The sequence below is a fragment of the Anoplopoma fimbria genome, chromosome 18 (assembly GCF_027596085.1).
Source record: "Anoplopoma fimbria isolate UVic2021 breed Golden Eagle Sablefish chromosome 18, Afim_UVic_2022, whole genome shotgun sequence".
Classification (NCBI taxonomy): Eukaryota; Metazoa; Chordata; class Actinopteri; order Perciformes; family Anoplopomatidae; genus Anoplopoma; species Anoplopoma fimbria.
In genome coordinates, this window is record NC_072466.1 from 2,183,494 (window position 1) to 2,197,720 (window position 14,227).

Consider the following 14,227-nt stretch of genomic DNA (forward strand, 5'->3'; position numbering starts at 1 on the left):
AGACAACTTATAGACAACTCACGAAAGCTCAGCTTTTCTCAGTGATTTTCGATAGCCGATCGGGAACCGTAATCATTTAACAGACGTATCCAGGTTTTTATATTAACATAAAATGTAAAGTCTCCTTAGAGACGAACAAAAATTGCCACAGCTGACTATATTTCAAGTCATCTCGGCGGGGTATTGGGTTAAGTTTTCAACCAGCAACAATCACATCTCAGTAGAACTTCATAGACTATGAAATTGCCTCTGCGAGAGGATGCCCAGGAACCAAAAGATTAGACAGTACCTGGTAAAACACTCACAAAGCTAATGGTGCATTTCTTCAACCGTACAGGGTTCTGCAGACGTGTTGATGGTGCATGTGATTGGCTTGTTGACTACAAACCACGTCCTCTCCATGTAATGGCAGTCATGGCTGGATGGGGAAGTAACAGGCCCTAAAAATAACCTACTTTGCGAGACTACTGTGGGAACCAAGAATAACTATGGACAGGCACGTTCGAACATGAATTCCAGGTTCTCAAAAATGTGGTTATTTGCGCCGAGACAACTTATAGACCACTCACGAAAGCTCAGCTTTTCAGTGGATTTTAGATATCCGATCGGGAACCGTAATCATTGAACAGAAGTATTCAAGTTTTTATATTAACATAAATGTAAAGTCTCCTTAGAGACGAACAAAAATTGCCACAGCTGACTATATTTCAAGTCATCTCGGCGGGGTATTGGGTTAAGTTTTCAACCAGCAACAATCACGTCTCAGTAGAACTTCATAGACTATGAAATTGCCTCTGCGAGAGGATGCCCAGGGAACTAAAAAGATTAGACAGTACCTGGTAAAACACTCACAAAGCTAATGGTGCATTTCTTCAACCGTACAGGGTTCTGCAGACGTGTTGATGGTGCATGTGATTGGCTTGTTGACTACAAACCACGCCCTCTCCATGTAATGGCAGTCATGGCTGGATGGGGAAGTAACAGGCCCTAAAGATAACCTACTTTGCGAGACTACTGTGGGAACCAAGAATAACTATGGACAGGCACGTTCGAACATGAATTCCAGGTTCTCAAAAATGTGGTTATTTGCGCCGAGACAACTTATAGACCACTCACGAAAGCTCAGCTTTTCAGTGGATTTTAGATAGCTGATCGAGAACCGTAATCATTGAACTGATGTATTCAGGTTTTTATATTAACATAAAATGTAAAGTCTCCTTAGAGACGAACAAAAATTGCCACAGCTGACTATATTTCAAGTCATCTCGGGGTATTGGGTTAAGTTTTCAACCAGCAACAATCACGTCTCAGTAGAACTTCATAGACTATGAAATTGCCTCTGCGAGAGGATGCCCAGGGAACCAAAAGATTAGACAGTACCTGGTAAAACACTCACAAAGCTAATGGTGCATTTCTTCAACCGTACAGGGTTCTACAGACGTGTTGATGGTGCATGTGATTGGCTTGTTGACTACCAACCACGCCCTCTCCATGTAATGGCAGTCATGGCTGGATGGGGAAGTAACAGGCCCTAAAGATAACCTACTTTGCGAGACTACTGTGGGAACCAAGAATAACTATGGACAGGCACGTTCGAACATGAATTCCAGGTTCTCAAAAATGTGGTTATTTGCGCCGAGACAACTTATAGACCACTCACGAAAGCTCAGCTTTTCAGTGGATTTTCGATAGCCGATCGAGAACCGTAATCATTGAACTGACGTATTCAGGTTTTTATATTAACATAAAATGTAAAGTCTCCTTAGAGACGAACAAAAATTGCCACAGCTGACTATATTTCAAGTCATCTCGGCGGGGTATTGGGTTAAGTTTTCAACCAGCAACAATCACGTCTCAGTAGAACTTCATAGACTATGAAATTGCCTCTGCGAGAGGATGCCCAGGGAACCAAAAAGATTAGACAGTACCTGGTAAAACACTCACAAAGCTAATGGTGCATTTCTTCAACCGTACAGGGTTCTACAGACGTGTTGATGGTGCATGTGATTGGCTTGTTGACTACCAACCACGCCCTCTCCATGTAATGGCAGTCATGGCTGGATGGGAAGTAACAGGCCCTAAAGATAACCTACTTTGCGAGACTACTGTGGGAACCAAGAATAACTATGGACAGGCACGTTCGAACATGAATTCCAGGTTCTCAAAAATGTGGTTATTTGCGCCGAGACAACTTATAGACCACTCACGAAAGCTCAGCTTTTCAGTGGATTTTCGATAGCCGATCGAGAACCGTAATCATTGAACTGACGTATTCAGGTTTTTATATTAACATAAAATGTAAAGTCTCCTTAGAGACGAACAAAAATTGCCACAGCTGACTATATTTCAAGTCATCTCGGCGGGGTATTGGGTTAAGTTTTCAACCAGCAACAATCACGTCTCAGTAGAACTTCATAGACTATGAAATTGCCTCTGCGAGAGGATGCCCAGGGAACCAAAAAGATTAGACAGTACCTGGTAAAACACTCACAAAGCTAATGGTGCATTTCTTCAACCGTACAGGGTTCTACAGACGTGTTGATGGTGCATGTGATTGGCTTGTTGACTACCAACCACGCCCTCTCCATGTAATGGCAGTCATGGCTGGATGGGGAAGTAACAGGCCCTAAAGATAACCTACTTTGCGAGACTACTGTGGGAACCAAGAATAACTATGGACAGGCACGTTCGAACATGAATTCCAGGTTCTCAAAAATGTGGTTATTTGCGCCGAGACAACTTATAGACCACTCACGAAAGCTCAGCTTTTCAGTGGATTTTCGATAGCCGATCGAGAACCGTAATCATTGAACTGACGTATTCAGGTTTTTATATTAACATAAAATGTAAAGTCTCCTTAGAGACGAACAAAAATTGCCACAGCTGACTATATTTCAAGTCATCTCGGCGGGGTATTGGGTTAAGTTTTCAACCAGCAACAATCACGTCTCAGTAGAACTTCATAGACTATGAAATTGCCTCTGCGAGAGGATGCCCAGGGAACCAAAAAGATTAGACAGTACCTGGTACAACACTCACAAAGCTAATGGTGCATTTCTTCAACCGTACAGGGTTCTGCAGACGTGTTGATGGTGCATGTGATTGGCTTGTTGACTACAAACCACGCCCTCTCCATGTAATAGCAGTCATGGCTGGATGGGGAAGTAACAGGCCCTAAAGATAACCTACTTTGCGAGACTACTGTGGGAACCAAGAATAACTATGGACAGGCACGTTCGAACATGAATTCCAGGTTCTCAAAAATGTGGTTATTTGCGCCGAGACAACTTATAGACCACTCACGAAAGCTCAGCTTTTCAGTGGATTTTCGATAGCCGATCGGGAACCGTAATCATTTAACAGAAGTATTCAAGTTTTTATATTAACATAAAATGTAAAGTCTCCTTAGAGACGAACAAAAATTGCCACAGCTGACTATATTTCAAGTCATCTCGGCGGGGTATTGGGTTAAGTTTTCACCAGCAACAATCACGTCTCAGTAGAACTTCATAGACTATGAAATTGCCTCTGCGAGAGGATGCCCAGGGACCTAAAAAGATTAGACAGTACCTGGTAAAACACTCACAAAGCTAATGGTGCATTTCTTCAACCGTACAGGGTTCTGCAGACGTGTTGATGGTGCATGTGATTGGCTTGTTGACTACAAACCACGCCCTCTCCATGTAATGGCAGTCATGGCTGGATGGGGAAGTAACAGGCCCTAAAAATAACCTACTTTGCGAGACCACTGTGGGAACAAAGAATAACTATGGACAGGCACATTCGAACATGAATTCCAGGTTCTCAAAAATGTGGTTATTTGCGCCGAGACAACTTATAGACCACTCACGAAAGCTCAGCTTTTCAGTGGATTTTAGATATCTGATCGAGAACCGTAATCATTGAACTGATGTATTCAGGTTTTTATATTAACATAAAATGTAAAGTCTCCTTAGAGACGAACAAAAATTGCCACAGCTGACTATATTTCAAGTCATCTCGGCGGGGTATTGGGTTAAGTTTTCAACCAGCAACAATCACGTCTCAGTAGAACTTCATAGACTATGAAATTGCCTCTGCGAGAGGATGCCCAGGGAACCAAAAAGATTAGACAGTACCTGGTAAAACACTCACAAAGCTAATGGTGCATTTCTTCAACCGTACAGGGTTCTACAGACGTGTTGATGGTGCATGTGATTGGCTTGTTGACTACCAACCACGCCCTCTCCATGTAATGGCAGTCATGGCTGGATGGGGAAGTAACAGGCCCTAAAGATAACCTACTTTGCGAGACTACTGTGGGAACCAAGAATAACTATGGACAGGCACGTTCGAACATGAATTCCAGGTTCTCAAAAATGTGGTTATTTGCGCCGAGACAACTTATAGACCACTCACGAAAGCTCAGCTTTTCAGTGGATTTTCGATAGCCGATCGAGAACCGTAATCATTGAACTGACGTATTCAGGTTTTTATATTAACATAAAATGTAAAGTCTCCTTAGAGACGAACAAAAATTGCCACAGCTGACTATATTTCAAGTCATCTCGGCGGGGTATTGGGTTAAGTTTTCAACCAGCAACAATCACGTCTCAGTAGAACTTCATAGACTATGAAATTGCCTCTGCGAGAGGATGCCCAGGGAACCAAAAAGATTAGACAGTACCTGGTAAAACACTCACAAAGCTAATGGTGCATTTCTTCAACCGTACAGGGTTCTGCAGACGTGTTGATGGTGCATGTGATTGGCTTGTTGACTACAAACCACGCCCTCTCCATGTAATAGCAGTCATGGCTGGATGGGGAAGTAACAGGCCCTAAAGATAACCTACTTTGCGAGACTACTGTGGGAACCAAGAATAACTATGGACAGGCACGTTCGAACATGAATTCCAGGTTCTCAAAAATGTGGTTATTTGCGCCGAGACAACTTATAGACCACTCACGAAAGCTCAGCTTTTCAGTGGATTTTCGATAGCCGATCGGGAACCGTAATCCTTTAACAGAAGTATTCAAGTTTTTATATTAACATAAAATGTAAAGTCTCCTTAGAGACGAACAAAAATTGCCACAGCTGACTATATTTCAAGTCATCTCGGCGGGGTATTGGGTTAAGTTTTCAACCAGCAACAATCACGTCTCAGTAGAACTTCATAGACTATGAAATTGCCTCTGCGAGAGGATGCCCAGGGAACCAAAAAGATTAGACAGTACCTGGTAAAACACTCACAAAGCTAATGGTGCATTTCTTCAACCGTACAGGGTTCTGCAGACGTGTTGATGGTGCATGTGATTGGCTTGTTGACTACAAACCACGCCCTCTCCATGTAATAGCAGTCATGGCTGGATGGGGAAGTAACAGGCCCTAAAGATAACCTACTTTGCGAGACTACTGTGGGAACCAAGAATAACTATGGACAGGCACGTTCGAACATGAATTCCAGGTTCTCAAAAATGTGGTTATTTGCGCCGAGACAACTTATAGACCACTCACGAAAGCTCAGCTTTTCAGTGGATTTTCGATAGCCGATCGAGAACCGTAATCATTGAACTGATGTATTCAGGTTTTTATATTAACATAAAATGTAAAGTCTCCTTAGAGACGAACAAAAATTGCCACAGCTGACTATATTTCAAGTCATCTCGGCGGGGTATTGGGTTAAGTTTTCAACCAGCAACAATCACGTCTCAGTAGAACTTCATAGACTATGAAATTGCCTCTGCGAGAGGATGCCCAGGGAACCAAAAAGATTAGACAGTACCTGGTAAAACACTCACAAAGCTAATGGTGCATTTCTTCAACCGTACAGGGTTCTGCAGACGTGTTGATGGTGCATGTGATTGGCTTGTTGACTACAAACCACGCCCTCTCCATGTAATGGCAGTCATGGCTGGATGGGGAAGTAACAGGCCCTAAAGATAACCTACTTTGCGAGACTACTGTGGGAACCAAGAATAACTATGGACAGGCACGTTCGAACATGAATTCCAGGTTCTCAAAAATGTGGTTATTTGCGCCGAGACAACTTATAGACCACTCACGAAAGCTCAGCTTTTCAGTGGATTTTCGATAGCCGATCGAGAACCGTAATCATTGAACTGACGTATTCAGGTTTTTATATTAACATAAAATGTAAAGTCTCCTTAGAGACGAACAAAAATTGCCACAGCTGACTATATTTCAAGTCATCTCGGCGGGGTATTGGGTTAAGTTTTCAACCAGCAACAATCACGTCTCAGTAGAACTTCATAGACTATGAAATTGCCTCTGCGAGAGGATGCCCAGGGAACCAAAAAGTTTGCGAGACTACTGTGGGAACCAAGAATAACTATGGACAGGCACGTTCGAACATGAATTCCAGGTTCTCAAAAATGTGGTTATTTGCGCCGAGACAACTTATAGACCACTCACGAAAGCTCAGCTTTTCAGTGGATTTTCGATAGCCGATCGAGAACCGTAATCATTGAACTGACGTATTCAGGTTTTTATATTAACATAAAATGTAAAGTCTCCTTAGAGACGAACAAAAATTGCCACAGCTGACTATATTTCAAGTCATCTGTAAAAGTTACATATAACACCTTTAAAAGAAATTGACAGTACGCCATAATAAACACACTGGAGACCGTCCCCTACCTTCTTCATCATCATCATCTTCATCTCCGCCTCCATCAGGATCAATGAACGTCCCTCCTTCCTCCTCCAGCTCGTCTCCGAAGTCTTCCTCGTCCATGCTGCCCAGAGACACCTCCTCGTCGTCCAGGTCGTCCATGTCCTCGTCGTCAGAGTCGTCCGAGTCTTCGGCGCCTTTCTTACTCTTTTTAGTCTTCACGTTACTGAAGAACGGAGAGGGAGAAACCAATCGATCAATACATAATATCGGATCAACAGAACTCAACTCAATCTGTAAGCTTTTTAAGCAAAACTGTAATTAACTGTTATTACTGCAGTATTCAATATCATGTTCATGTGGAACAGAATAAAAACTGACCTGATCTTAATAAATAATACTACAAAAATAATAAATAATATAAAAGACCACTGCTCACCCTGCAAAGTCCAGATCATCGACCGCCAAGTCGGTGAAGTACGAGTCTCCCTCAACGGAATCTGTTCAGAAACAAAGTCGGAAAAGTCAAAAAACACAGAAATATTTAGTATTAGTTATAAACAAAAATGATATTTATCTTAAAAGAAACCAAATACTATATTTAATAACTTTATAAATATAAATAAAAGTAAAAAAACATCACTATTATTCTTTTTTCTTTTTAAGATGGTTTTCACAAATTTGCTTGGGTGTTTTTGGTGAATTAAAATAAATAAACTATGTGAAAAGGAAAAATAAACAATTATCTTCAATATAAAACAGAAATTTACAATAAAATATGTAATAAATGGTTAAAAAAGGTTAATTTTGTAAAAACTAAAGTAAAAAGGTAAAAATTAAACACCAACGTGTGGTTTACATTTTGTTTTCATTTACAAGTGACGTCATCATTTCAAGTGTTAGATGTAAAAAGAATCCTGATTATATTTATGTTCCCATGACTTTATTATGAATGTTTAACAGCATGAAGTCAGTTAACATGAACTGGAAACTCACCGAGCATTTTCTCAAACTCTTCGTCGTCGACGTCCTCAACGCTCTCGTTGTCTCCTCGAGGACGACGATTCTGAAGCTGCTTCTCCTGCTGACGCTTCTTGAAGAAACTTTAAAAACAAACAAAAAAAGAAAATTAAGTTTTCTTAACAAATCCATTCTCCTGCTTCTAGTTATTTTGCAGAAACACAAGTTTGCATCTCTTTTAGATGCATCTTGTTGCTTCAACTTTTTCTGTGATCGCTCATTATAAACGTCATTATTCTGTATTTTTGTTTATTTTGACTGACAATGTAAAAGCTGAGCAGCTTAGTACAACACAGCATTAAAGGGTTAAGATCAGATTTCATTCTTTTTTTGTTGTCAGACATGAGAAACAGAAACAAATATATTAATAAGAGAAACTAAATTGTAAATTTGTTATTTTTGGAAGATTTCATCAATAATTCCTCTTTCAAATCGTTTCAAACTCACCGATGGAAGAAGATTTCATCGACGGGGACCTGACTCTCTTCTTTGAACAGAAACTCCTCACAGTTCACTGACAGAGAAAAAGAAAAAAGTTCACTTAAATGATGCAAAAAACAGATCAAAAACAAAACAAACTCCAGACGGCTGCTCATGAAACATGTGATCAAACTGAAATCAATAAAAACAGTGAAAACTCACCTGGTAAAGAGTTGAGAGGTAACCTCTGTTTGGGCGTCAGAGCTGCAGAGTCTGTGTTTTCTAATAAAATATAAAAATATCAGATCAGAAATTAAGAATTAAAGCAGACTCTGATAAAACTAATACCCAGAAATGAAATAAAGTCTGTTTCTTACGTTTCCCCTTCAGCTGTTTGGGGTTTCTGAAGACGAACCGGTCCAAGAACCTGGTGAGGGTGAAGTCCTGCAGAGGGTCTCCGGAGTACTGGATGGACCCGCCCTGAAGAAACCACAGATACACTCCTGATTAAAACTCATTAAAGAGGAAACATTTACCCAAAAAACACCAGAGAGGAGAACAGAGAGACAAGATTTGGCTTCAGGTATAAAAGTTTTACCTGCAGGAGGGTTTTTGCAAACAGCGACACTGAGGGGTGAAAGTGCACGGCGAGCTGCAGAAACAGGAAACATCAAAGAGAAACAAAAAGTCAATGAAATGTATTTATTTAGACACAAATAATTACATAATAACATACGAGAAATAAATCACAGAAGATAAAGTGACCGTACAAGAGCCAGGTGTTCAAAAGTACAACGTTAAAACACAATAAAATACATAAAAAAACACATAGATTGCAGACTTGTATTGTCCAAAAGTGTGTCTGAATAAGCAAAACCAAAAAATGTGTTATTTTTCCCTTTGTGTGTATTGTGATGTTTGTTTGTTTGTTTCTCACCCTCTGTAGTTCCCATAGAGTCGTGTGGTCGGCGCCGCAGAACAACGGGTTTCTGTGCAGCGGGTCGTAGATCTGAATGCTCTTCCCTCCTGAAAAAGACAAAAATCAGTCAACAAAAACAACATGGAGACACAGAATCTACTGTTCACTGTAAAATGTAGAGATCTTAATGGAAACTACACCCAAACTGTCATCGTAAGAATAACTATAATAATAAAGAAGAATAAAAACTCTTATTTCCCCTTTCCATGAAACATGTATGTAAATTCAAAATTAAAATGTAATTTATTGGTAATTATCAGACAAAATCTGATTTATCTCTTTAGAATTATCCAGATTAGCAAAAGCTGTAACTAATAACAGCAAAGATACAAACTTTAAGAATGTTTTTTGTCTCTTTAAAGATTTAAATCATGATTTTACATAAATAAAACACTGCTTTCATAATTTTTAAATGCTTTAAAAATCAGATTTCCCATCTGTATGTAACAGAACTTTGACTGAACAAACACATAAACCTCACAAACCTTCCAGGTTCTGGTGATGTACCCATGATGCAGCGGGCTTTGCCACCTCTGTCTCTGCACTCGGTTCTGCTATCGCTCCTTCCTCCAGTTTGTCGGCGTCCACAAAACGCTCCTCTTCATCATCATCATCATCTTTTTCTTCAGCGAGGTCTTTGAACTCCTCCTCCTCTCCGTCCTGAGAGAACACAACAGGAAGTGATGCTACAGTCAAACTTTAACTCAGAACTGTAAAACAATTATTATAAGGATCTTAAAGACTGAAAGAAGACGACTCAGAAGAAAAACAAGGAATATAAAGTGAACCGTTTATTTATTTTTGTAACATTTAAACGGAAAAATGTCAGACACTAATATTTATATTATCTACGGAAGCTCATTTCTGCAAGAAAACTTTAAAGAAAATAAAAATACTAAACTTAATCTCTAAAATAAGGCATCATTTCCAACATTCCCAACATAATTTTTTCCTTAAATCTGTATTAATCAATTTATAAAGAAAAAAGTCTACTCTGCTGTTACATAACGAAGAAGAGAAATGTTAATGAGTGATGTTGAGTTAGAAAACAAGCTTGAGTACTGATTGAATGAAGGAAAATGAAAATCATAGTCTCTCAGTCTCAAATTATTATTTTGATGAGTTATTGATCCCGATCGGGTCGACCTTCTTACCCCGCCTTCCTGCAGCAGCATCTTCAGGCCCGGTTTGGCCTTCATGACCTCCGACACCAGGAAGAGCGCCCCGCAGGCGAAGCTGGCGTTCTGCTCAGCGCTGACCTGCAGCAGCCGCTTCACGAAGGCTTTGACCCGACGCAGAACGATGTCGGCCTTCAGAGACTTGTAGAGAAGGTTGAGGAACATACTCTGACGGGAGGACGACGACAAACCGGGGTCCAGCAACTTCCTGCAGAGGAGAAGAAGAAGAAGAGGAAGAAGAAGGAGGAGGAGGAGGAGAAGAAGAAGAGGAAGGAGGAGAAGAAGAAGAAGAAGAAGAAGAAGAAGAAGAAGAAGAAGGAGAAGAAGAAGAAGAAGAAGAAGAAGAAGAAGAAGAAGAAGAAGAAGAAGAAGGATAAATAAATTAAGATACAACTCTCTGTCCTTTATATATTAGAAGATCTTAATGGCCAGTGAAAATGCAGAAATTAAAAAAATAATGATTCGAACTAGAAAAGAAGAAGATGAAGATGATGAAGATGATGGTGAAGGTGGACAGGTGAGGAAGGTCTTACTTGTAGAGAGCGACGTAGTAGCGGTCGGAGACGCTCTGCTGGGAGTCCATCACCTGGAAGAGCAGCATGAGCGCCTGCACCGCCGTGTTGAACTTCACCAGGTGAACCACCTTGAACAGCGTGTCCAGCTGCTCCCGAACCTTCTCGTCTCCGGCGCCGGCGTAGGGATACGCTCTGTTCACGCCCGACAGCAGCCCGCTCAGCATCTTGGACTCCACGTCCTTCTTCTTGACGCAGGAGCGGAAGAAGGAGAAGTAGATGGCGATGAGCTTGGCGGCGAGCTCGGCCTCGTCGTGGCTCAGCATCACCTGGCTGAGGAAGACGACGGCGTAGTACTGCGCCTTGGCGCTGATGTTGGGCCGGAACATGAGCCGCTCCACCTCGCAGCACACCGTCGCCTTCATGTTGGGGTGCTTGTACAGCAGCGACTCCAGCAGGTAGGACGCCTTGGCCGCCGTCTTGTACTCGGGGTCGCCCAGCTTGTTGACGACCTGGCCGAGCAGCGCCCGCTCCTGCTCCGGGCGTCCGCACAGCAGCTCGTGGGCGGTGGCGAGCGCCTTCGCCTTGGTGGCCGCCACCGTGTCGTGGGCCACCGAGTCCAGCGCCGCCACGAACTCGGCCACGTGGTGCTTCAGGTGGTGCTCGAAGTACCAGAGGACGAGGCGGCGGTCGCGGGCGTCGCGGTTGCCGCTGGCTTTCTCCTCCAGCTGGTCGAACGGCCGCTGGGCGAAGGGGCGGAGCTTCCTGCCCTCGGGCAGCAGGTTGGACAGCAGCAGCTCCCGCAGCGTGTCCAGAGCCATCAGACCCATCCGCCGGCTGCCCTTCTTCTTCACCATGGCGACCAGGTTCTCCACGTGCTCCAGCGTGTGCACAGGCGCGTCCTGGATCAGCACCGTCATGGCCGCCATCCTGTCGGCCAGCACGCCGGAGGACACGACCGTCTTCATCCAGTTGGAGTTGGCGCCCTTCTGCAGGTTCTTCTTGCTCTTGTAGAGCGCCACGTCGGCCTCGAACAGCTGCTGGGCGAGCGCCTTGTACTGGGAGACCAGTGAGGGATCCTGCGGGGTGGCGGTGCTCTCGGCGGTGTAGTCCAGGTCGAACCACTTCCCCCCGGGTTTGATGAGCAGAATCTGCCGCCGCTGGAACTCAAACACGTTCACGTTCTGTTTCTTCTTCACCGCGTCTTTGGTCTTCTTCGCCTTCTGTCTCTCCTCCTTCTTCACTTTCTGTTGAGCTTTTTCTTCTTCTGTCGCGGTTTTCTTTGCTTCGTTCTTCTTATTTTCCGCCTCGGTGGCGGCGGCGGCGGCTTCGTCTACCTCGGGCTCGTCCGGGATGGCCTGCAGTCCGGCGTACGCTCGGACGCCCAGTTTGACGATGAACTTCTCAAGCTCGCCGTCCTCGAGGTCGTCTATCGCTCCTTTCTTTCCTCCGTCGATGAGCTCGTTGGTGTCGTTCAGACCGGCGAGCAGAACGTAGTCGGCCTGGAGACGAACAAGAGAAGAAGAAAATACACATCAGTAATGAGTTAGTAATGGTTTATACCAGACTTACAGCTATTTAATGGTTCTCATCTGTAATGCATCCATCAGAATAAAGAGATACTTATGATACCTGAGTTTCAGTTCTGACGCCACAACAATACTTTTGTTTTTACTCCTGATTATAAGAAATATAATAACCAATTTACCAAGCTGTCAAAGGTTTAATTGTTGGACAAAAACTTAAATTAATTTAAGTCAATGTACTTAGTTACATTGATTGAAGTACTGCACTAGTACTTCAGTAAATGTAGTACTAGTGAATCACACCTGTCTATCTGATGGCAGACAGACAGGTGACAAGAAGTTTAAAGTATTAATGAGTTCACAACATGATTTAAACCAGCTGTGGAAGAAGTATTTAGATATTTTACTTCAGTAAAAGTAGTAATACTACAGTGTATAAATACTCTGTAACAAGTAAAAGTCCTGAATACTATTTTCAGTAGTAACAGTAGAAAAGTATAAGTACTCATTATGCAGGATAATAAACATTTCATATAATTGGATTATTATTATTATTATTGATAAATGAGCTTCACATACTGCTGTGTGACTTAACCTATAATAATACATACAAATATTTTATTTGGCTTATTTTTAGTGTAAATATGAATATTCAAATAAATTAATTAATATAGTGGAGAAAAAAAGTACAACATGTAGTTTTTAAGAAGAAGGAAGGAAAGAAGAAGAATAAGAAGTCCTGAAAAGAAGGAAGAAGAAGAAGAAGGAGAACAAGAAGAAGAAGAGGAAGAAGGAAAAGGAGGAGAAGAAGACATGTAGTAGAGAAGCATGAAATAGAACATATATAAAGTCCTGAATACAATTTTTTCAATAGGAAGCATGCATATTTAAGCAGTATTTAATGACTATTTAAGTCCAGTATTTAATATATTTAATGTATTTAATATATTTAATGACTTTAATGTATTTAATATATTTAATGACTTTAATGTATATTAATTTATTCACTGTTAACATGTTGTTTTTGGGGTAAACTCGCCTGTGTTCCTCCCAGACGGAGAACCTCGTCCAGACTGAACTCCTCTTCTCCTCTTCTTCTTCTTCTTCTTCTTTCTCTCCTTTTCCTCCCTCCTCTCCCTCCTCTTCCTCCTCTTCCTCTCCTCCGCTGTTCTCAGCCTCCATGTCTTTATCTGCGGGCTGAAACGTCACTTTTCTGCTCGCTTTGGCCCTTTTACGCTGGTTGTTTTTCGCCGCCATGCTTTCTCCAGCATGAGGACAACGTGACCCGGAAGCGGAAGCTGACGTCACGGGGGCGTTTCCGCATTTGGTTAAAATAAAAAAACAACCCCAAAACATTTTATTAATTGTCCCTACGTTATTTTTTTATTTTTTTATTAATTAAAAGAGAATATAAAAACGTACAGGAAAAAAACACAGTCGTTTTATTCATTTTTTAAAATGTAAATATAGTGAAGATGAACCACTTCCTGTTGTAGGATCAAGGAGCCAATCACAATGTTTTGTCCCAACTACGTCACAGCCGTTTGTCCAATCAGAGAGTTCTTCGTTCTTCGTTCTGATGAAGGGATGGCCGGAACATTTAAAAGGATGATTTTCAAAATAATATTTAAAATGTTACTCAAAGGGGAGTCAGCTTCTCATGTAGCTGAAAACTGTAAAAGAAAGAGACAAAAATATTTAAGGAATATTAGTTTATTATTATAGTGTGAAAAAATGTTTATTTTATTTTTGTTCCCCTCCTTTTTTATTGTATGTACTTTAAAGTTTTAACTGTAAAGCACTTTAGAATTCTAGTATTTTTTGTACTAATGGTTCTATAAAGTGTATTTATTTTTATTGTTATATTATTATGTTTTTAATTTTGTTTTGGGATATTTTTTTTCAACAAAAAGCAAATAAATCCAAATGAAAAAGACTTAGTTTGTTTTACCTGAATTACCCATCTGTAAATAATTGAAGA

The 14,227-nt window shown here is 41.4% G+C and overlaps 1 protein-coding gene and 12 non-coding genes across 13 annotated transcripts in view; all 13 read right to left on the reverse strand.

Annotated features, from left to right (window-relative positions):
- cebpz (CCAAT enhancer binding protein zeta) overlaps window positions 1-13,539 on the reverse strand; it is a 21,297-nt gene extending 7,758 nt beyond the window's left edge. The window contains 13 exon segments of the mRNA XM_054618216.1: window positions 6,638-6,837; window positions 7,051-7,111; window positions 7,608-7,714; window positions 8,079-8,145; window positions 8,274-8,333; window positions 8,429-8,531; window positions 8,650-8,703; window positions 8,989-9,077; window positions 9,516-9,690; window positions 10,185-10,416; window positions 10,742-12,222; window positions 13,286-13,348; window positions 13,351-13,539. Of these exon segments, the coding sequence (XP_054474191.1) occupies window positions 6,638-6,837; window positions 7,051-7,111; window positions 7,608-7,714; window positions 8,079-8,145; window positions 8,274-8,333; window positions 8,429-8,531; window positions 8,650-8,703; window positions 8,989-9,077; window positions 9,516-9,690; window positions 10,185-10,416; window positions 10,742-12,222; window positions 13,286-13,348; window positions 13,351-13,503 (2,845 nt within the window). The 5' untranslated portion in view covers window positions 13,504-13,539.
- On the reverse strand, window positions 121-261 carry LOC129107642 (U4 spliceosomal RNA). The gene has a single exon (XR_008531891.1). It is a non-coding gene; the product is annotated as a U4 spliceosomal RNA (small nuclear RNA).
- Window positions 666-806, reverse strand: LOC129107661 (U4 spliceosomal RNA). The gene has a single exon (XR_008531908.1). It is a non-coding gene; the product is annotated as a U4 spliceosomal RNA (small nuclear RNA).
- Window positions 1,214-1,351, reverse strand: LOC129107643 (U4 spliceosomal RNA). The gene has a single exon (XR_008531892.1). It is a non-coding gene; the product is annotated as a U4 spliceosomal RNA (small nuclear RNA).
- Window positions 1,758-1,898, reverse strand: LOC129107662 (U4 spliceosomal RNA). Its single transcript, XR_008531909.1, has one exon. It is a non-coding gene; the product is annotated as a U4 spliceosomal RNA (small nuclear RNA).
- LOC129107635 (U4 spliceosomal RNA) lies at window positions 2,305-2,445 on the reverse strand. The gene has a single exon (XR_008531884.1). It is a non-coding gene; the product is annotated as a U4 spliceosomal RNA (small nuclear RNA).
- On the reverse strand, window positions 2,853-2,993 carry LOC129107636 (U4 spliceosomal RNA). Its single transcript, XR_008531885.1, has one exon. It is a non-coding gene; the product is annotated as a U4 spliceosomal RNA (small nuclear RNA).
- LOC129107644 (U4 spliceosomal RNA) lies at window positions 3,401-3,540 on the reverse strand. The gene has a single exon (XR_008531893.1). It is a non-coding gene; the product is annotated as a U4 spliceosomal RNA (small nuclear RNA).
- LOC129107637 (U4 spliceosomal RNA) lies at window positions 3,948-4,088 on the reverse strand. The gene has a single exon (XR_008531886.1). It is a non-coding gene; the product is annotated as a U4 spliceosomal RNA (small nuclear RNA).
- LOC129107638 (U4 spliceosomal RNA) lies at window positions 4,496-4,636 on the reverse strand. Its single transcript, XR_008531887.1, has one exon. It is a non-coding gene; the product is annotated as a U4 spliceosomal RNA (small nuclear RNA).
- LOC129107639 (U4 spliceosomal RNA) lies at window positions 5,044-5,184 on the reverse strand. The gene has a single exon (XR_008531888.1). It is a non-coding gene; the product is annotated as a U4 spliceosomal RNA (small nuclear RNA).
- Window positions 5,592-5,732, reverse strand: LOC129107640 (U4 spliceosomal RNA). The gene has a single exon (XR_008531889.1). It is a non-coding gene; the product is annotated as a U4 spliceosomal RNA (small nuclear RNA).
- LOC129107641 (U4 spliceosomal RNA) lies at window positions 6,140-6,280 on the reverse strand. The gene has a single exon (XR_008531890.1). It is a non-coding gene; the product is annotated as a U4 spliceosomal RNA (small nuclear RNA).
- Window positions 13,540-14,227: the final 688 nt, after the last annotated feature.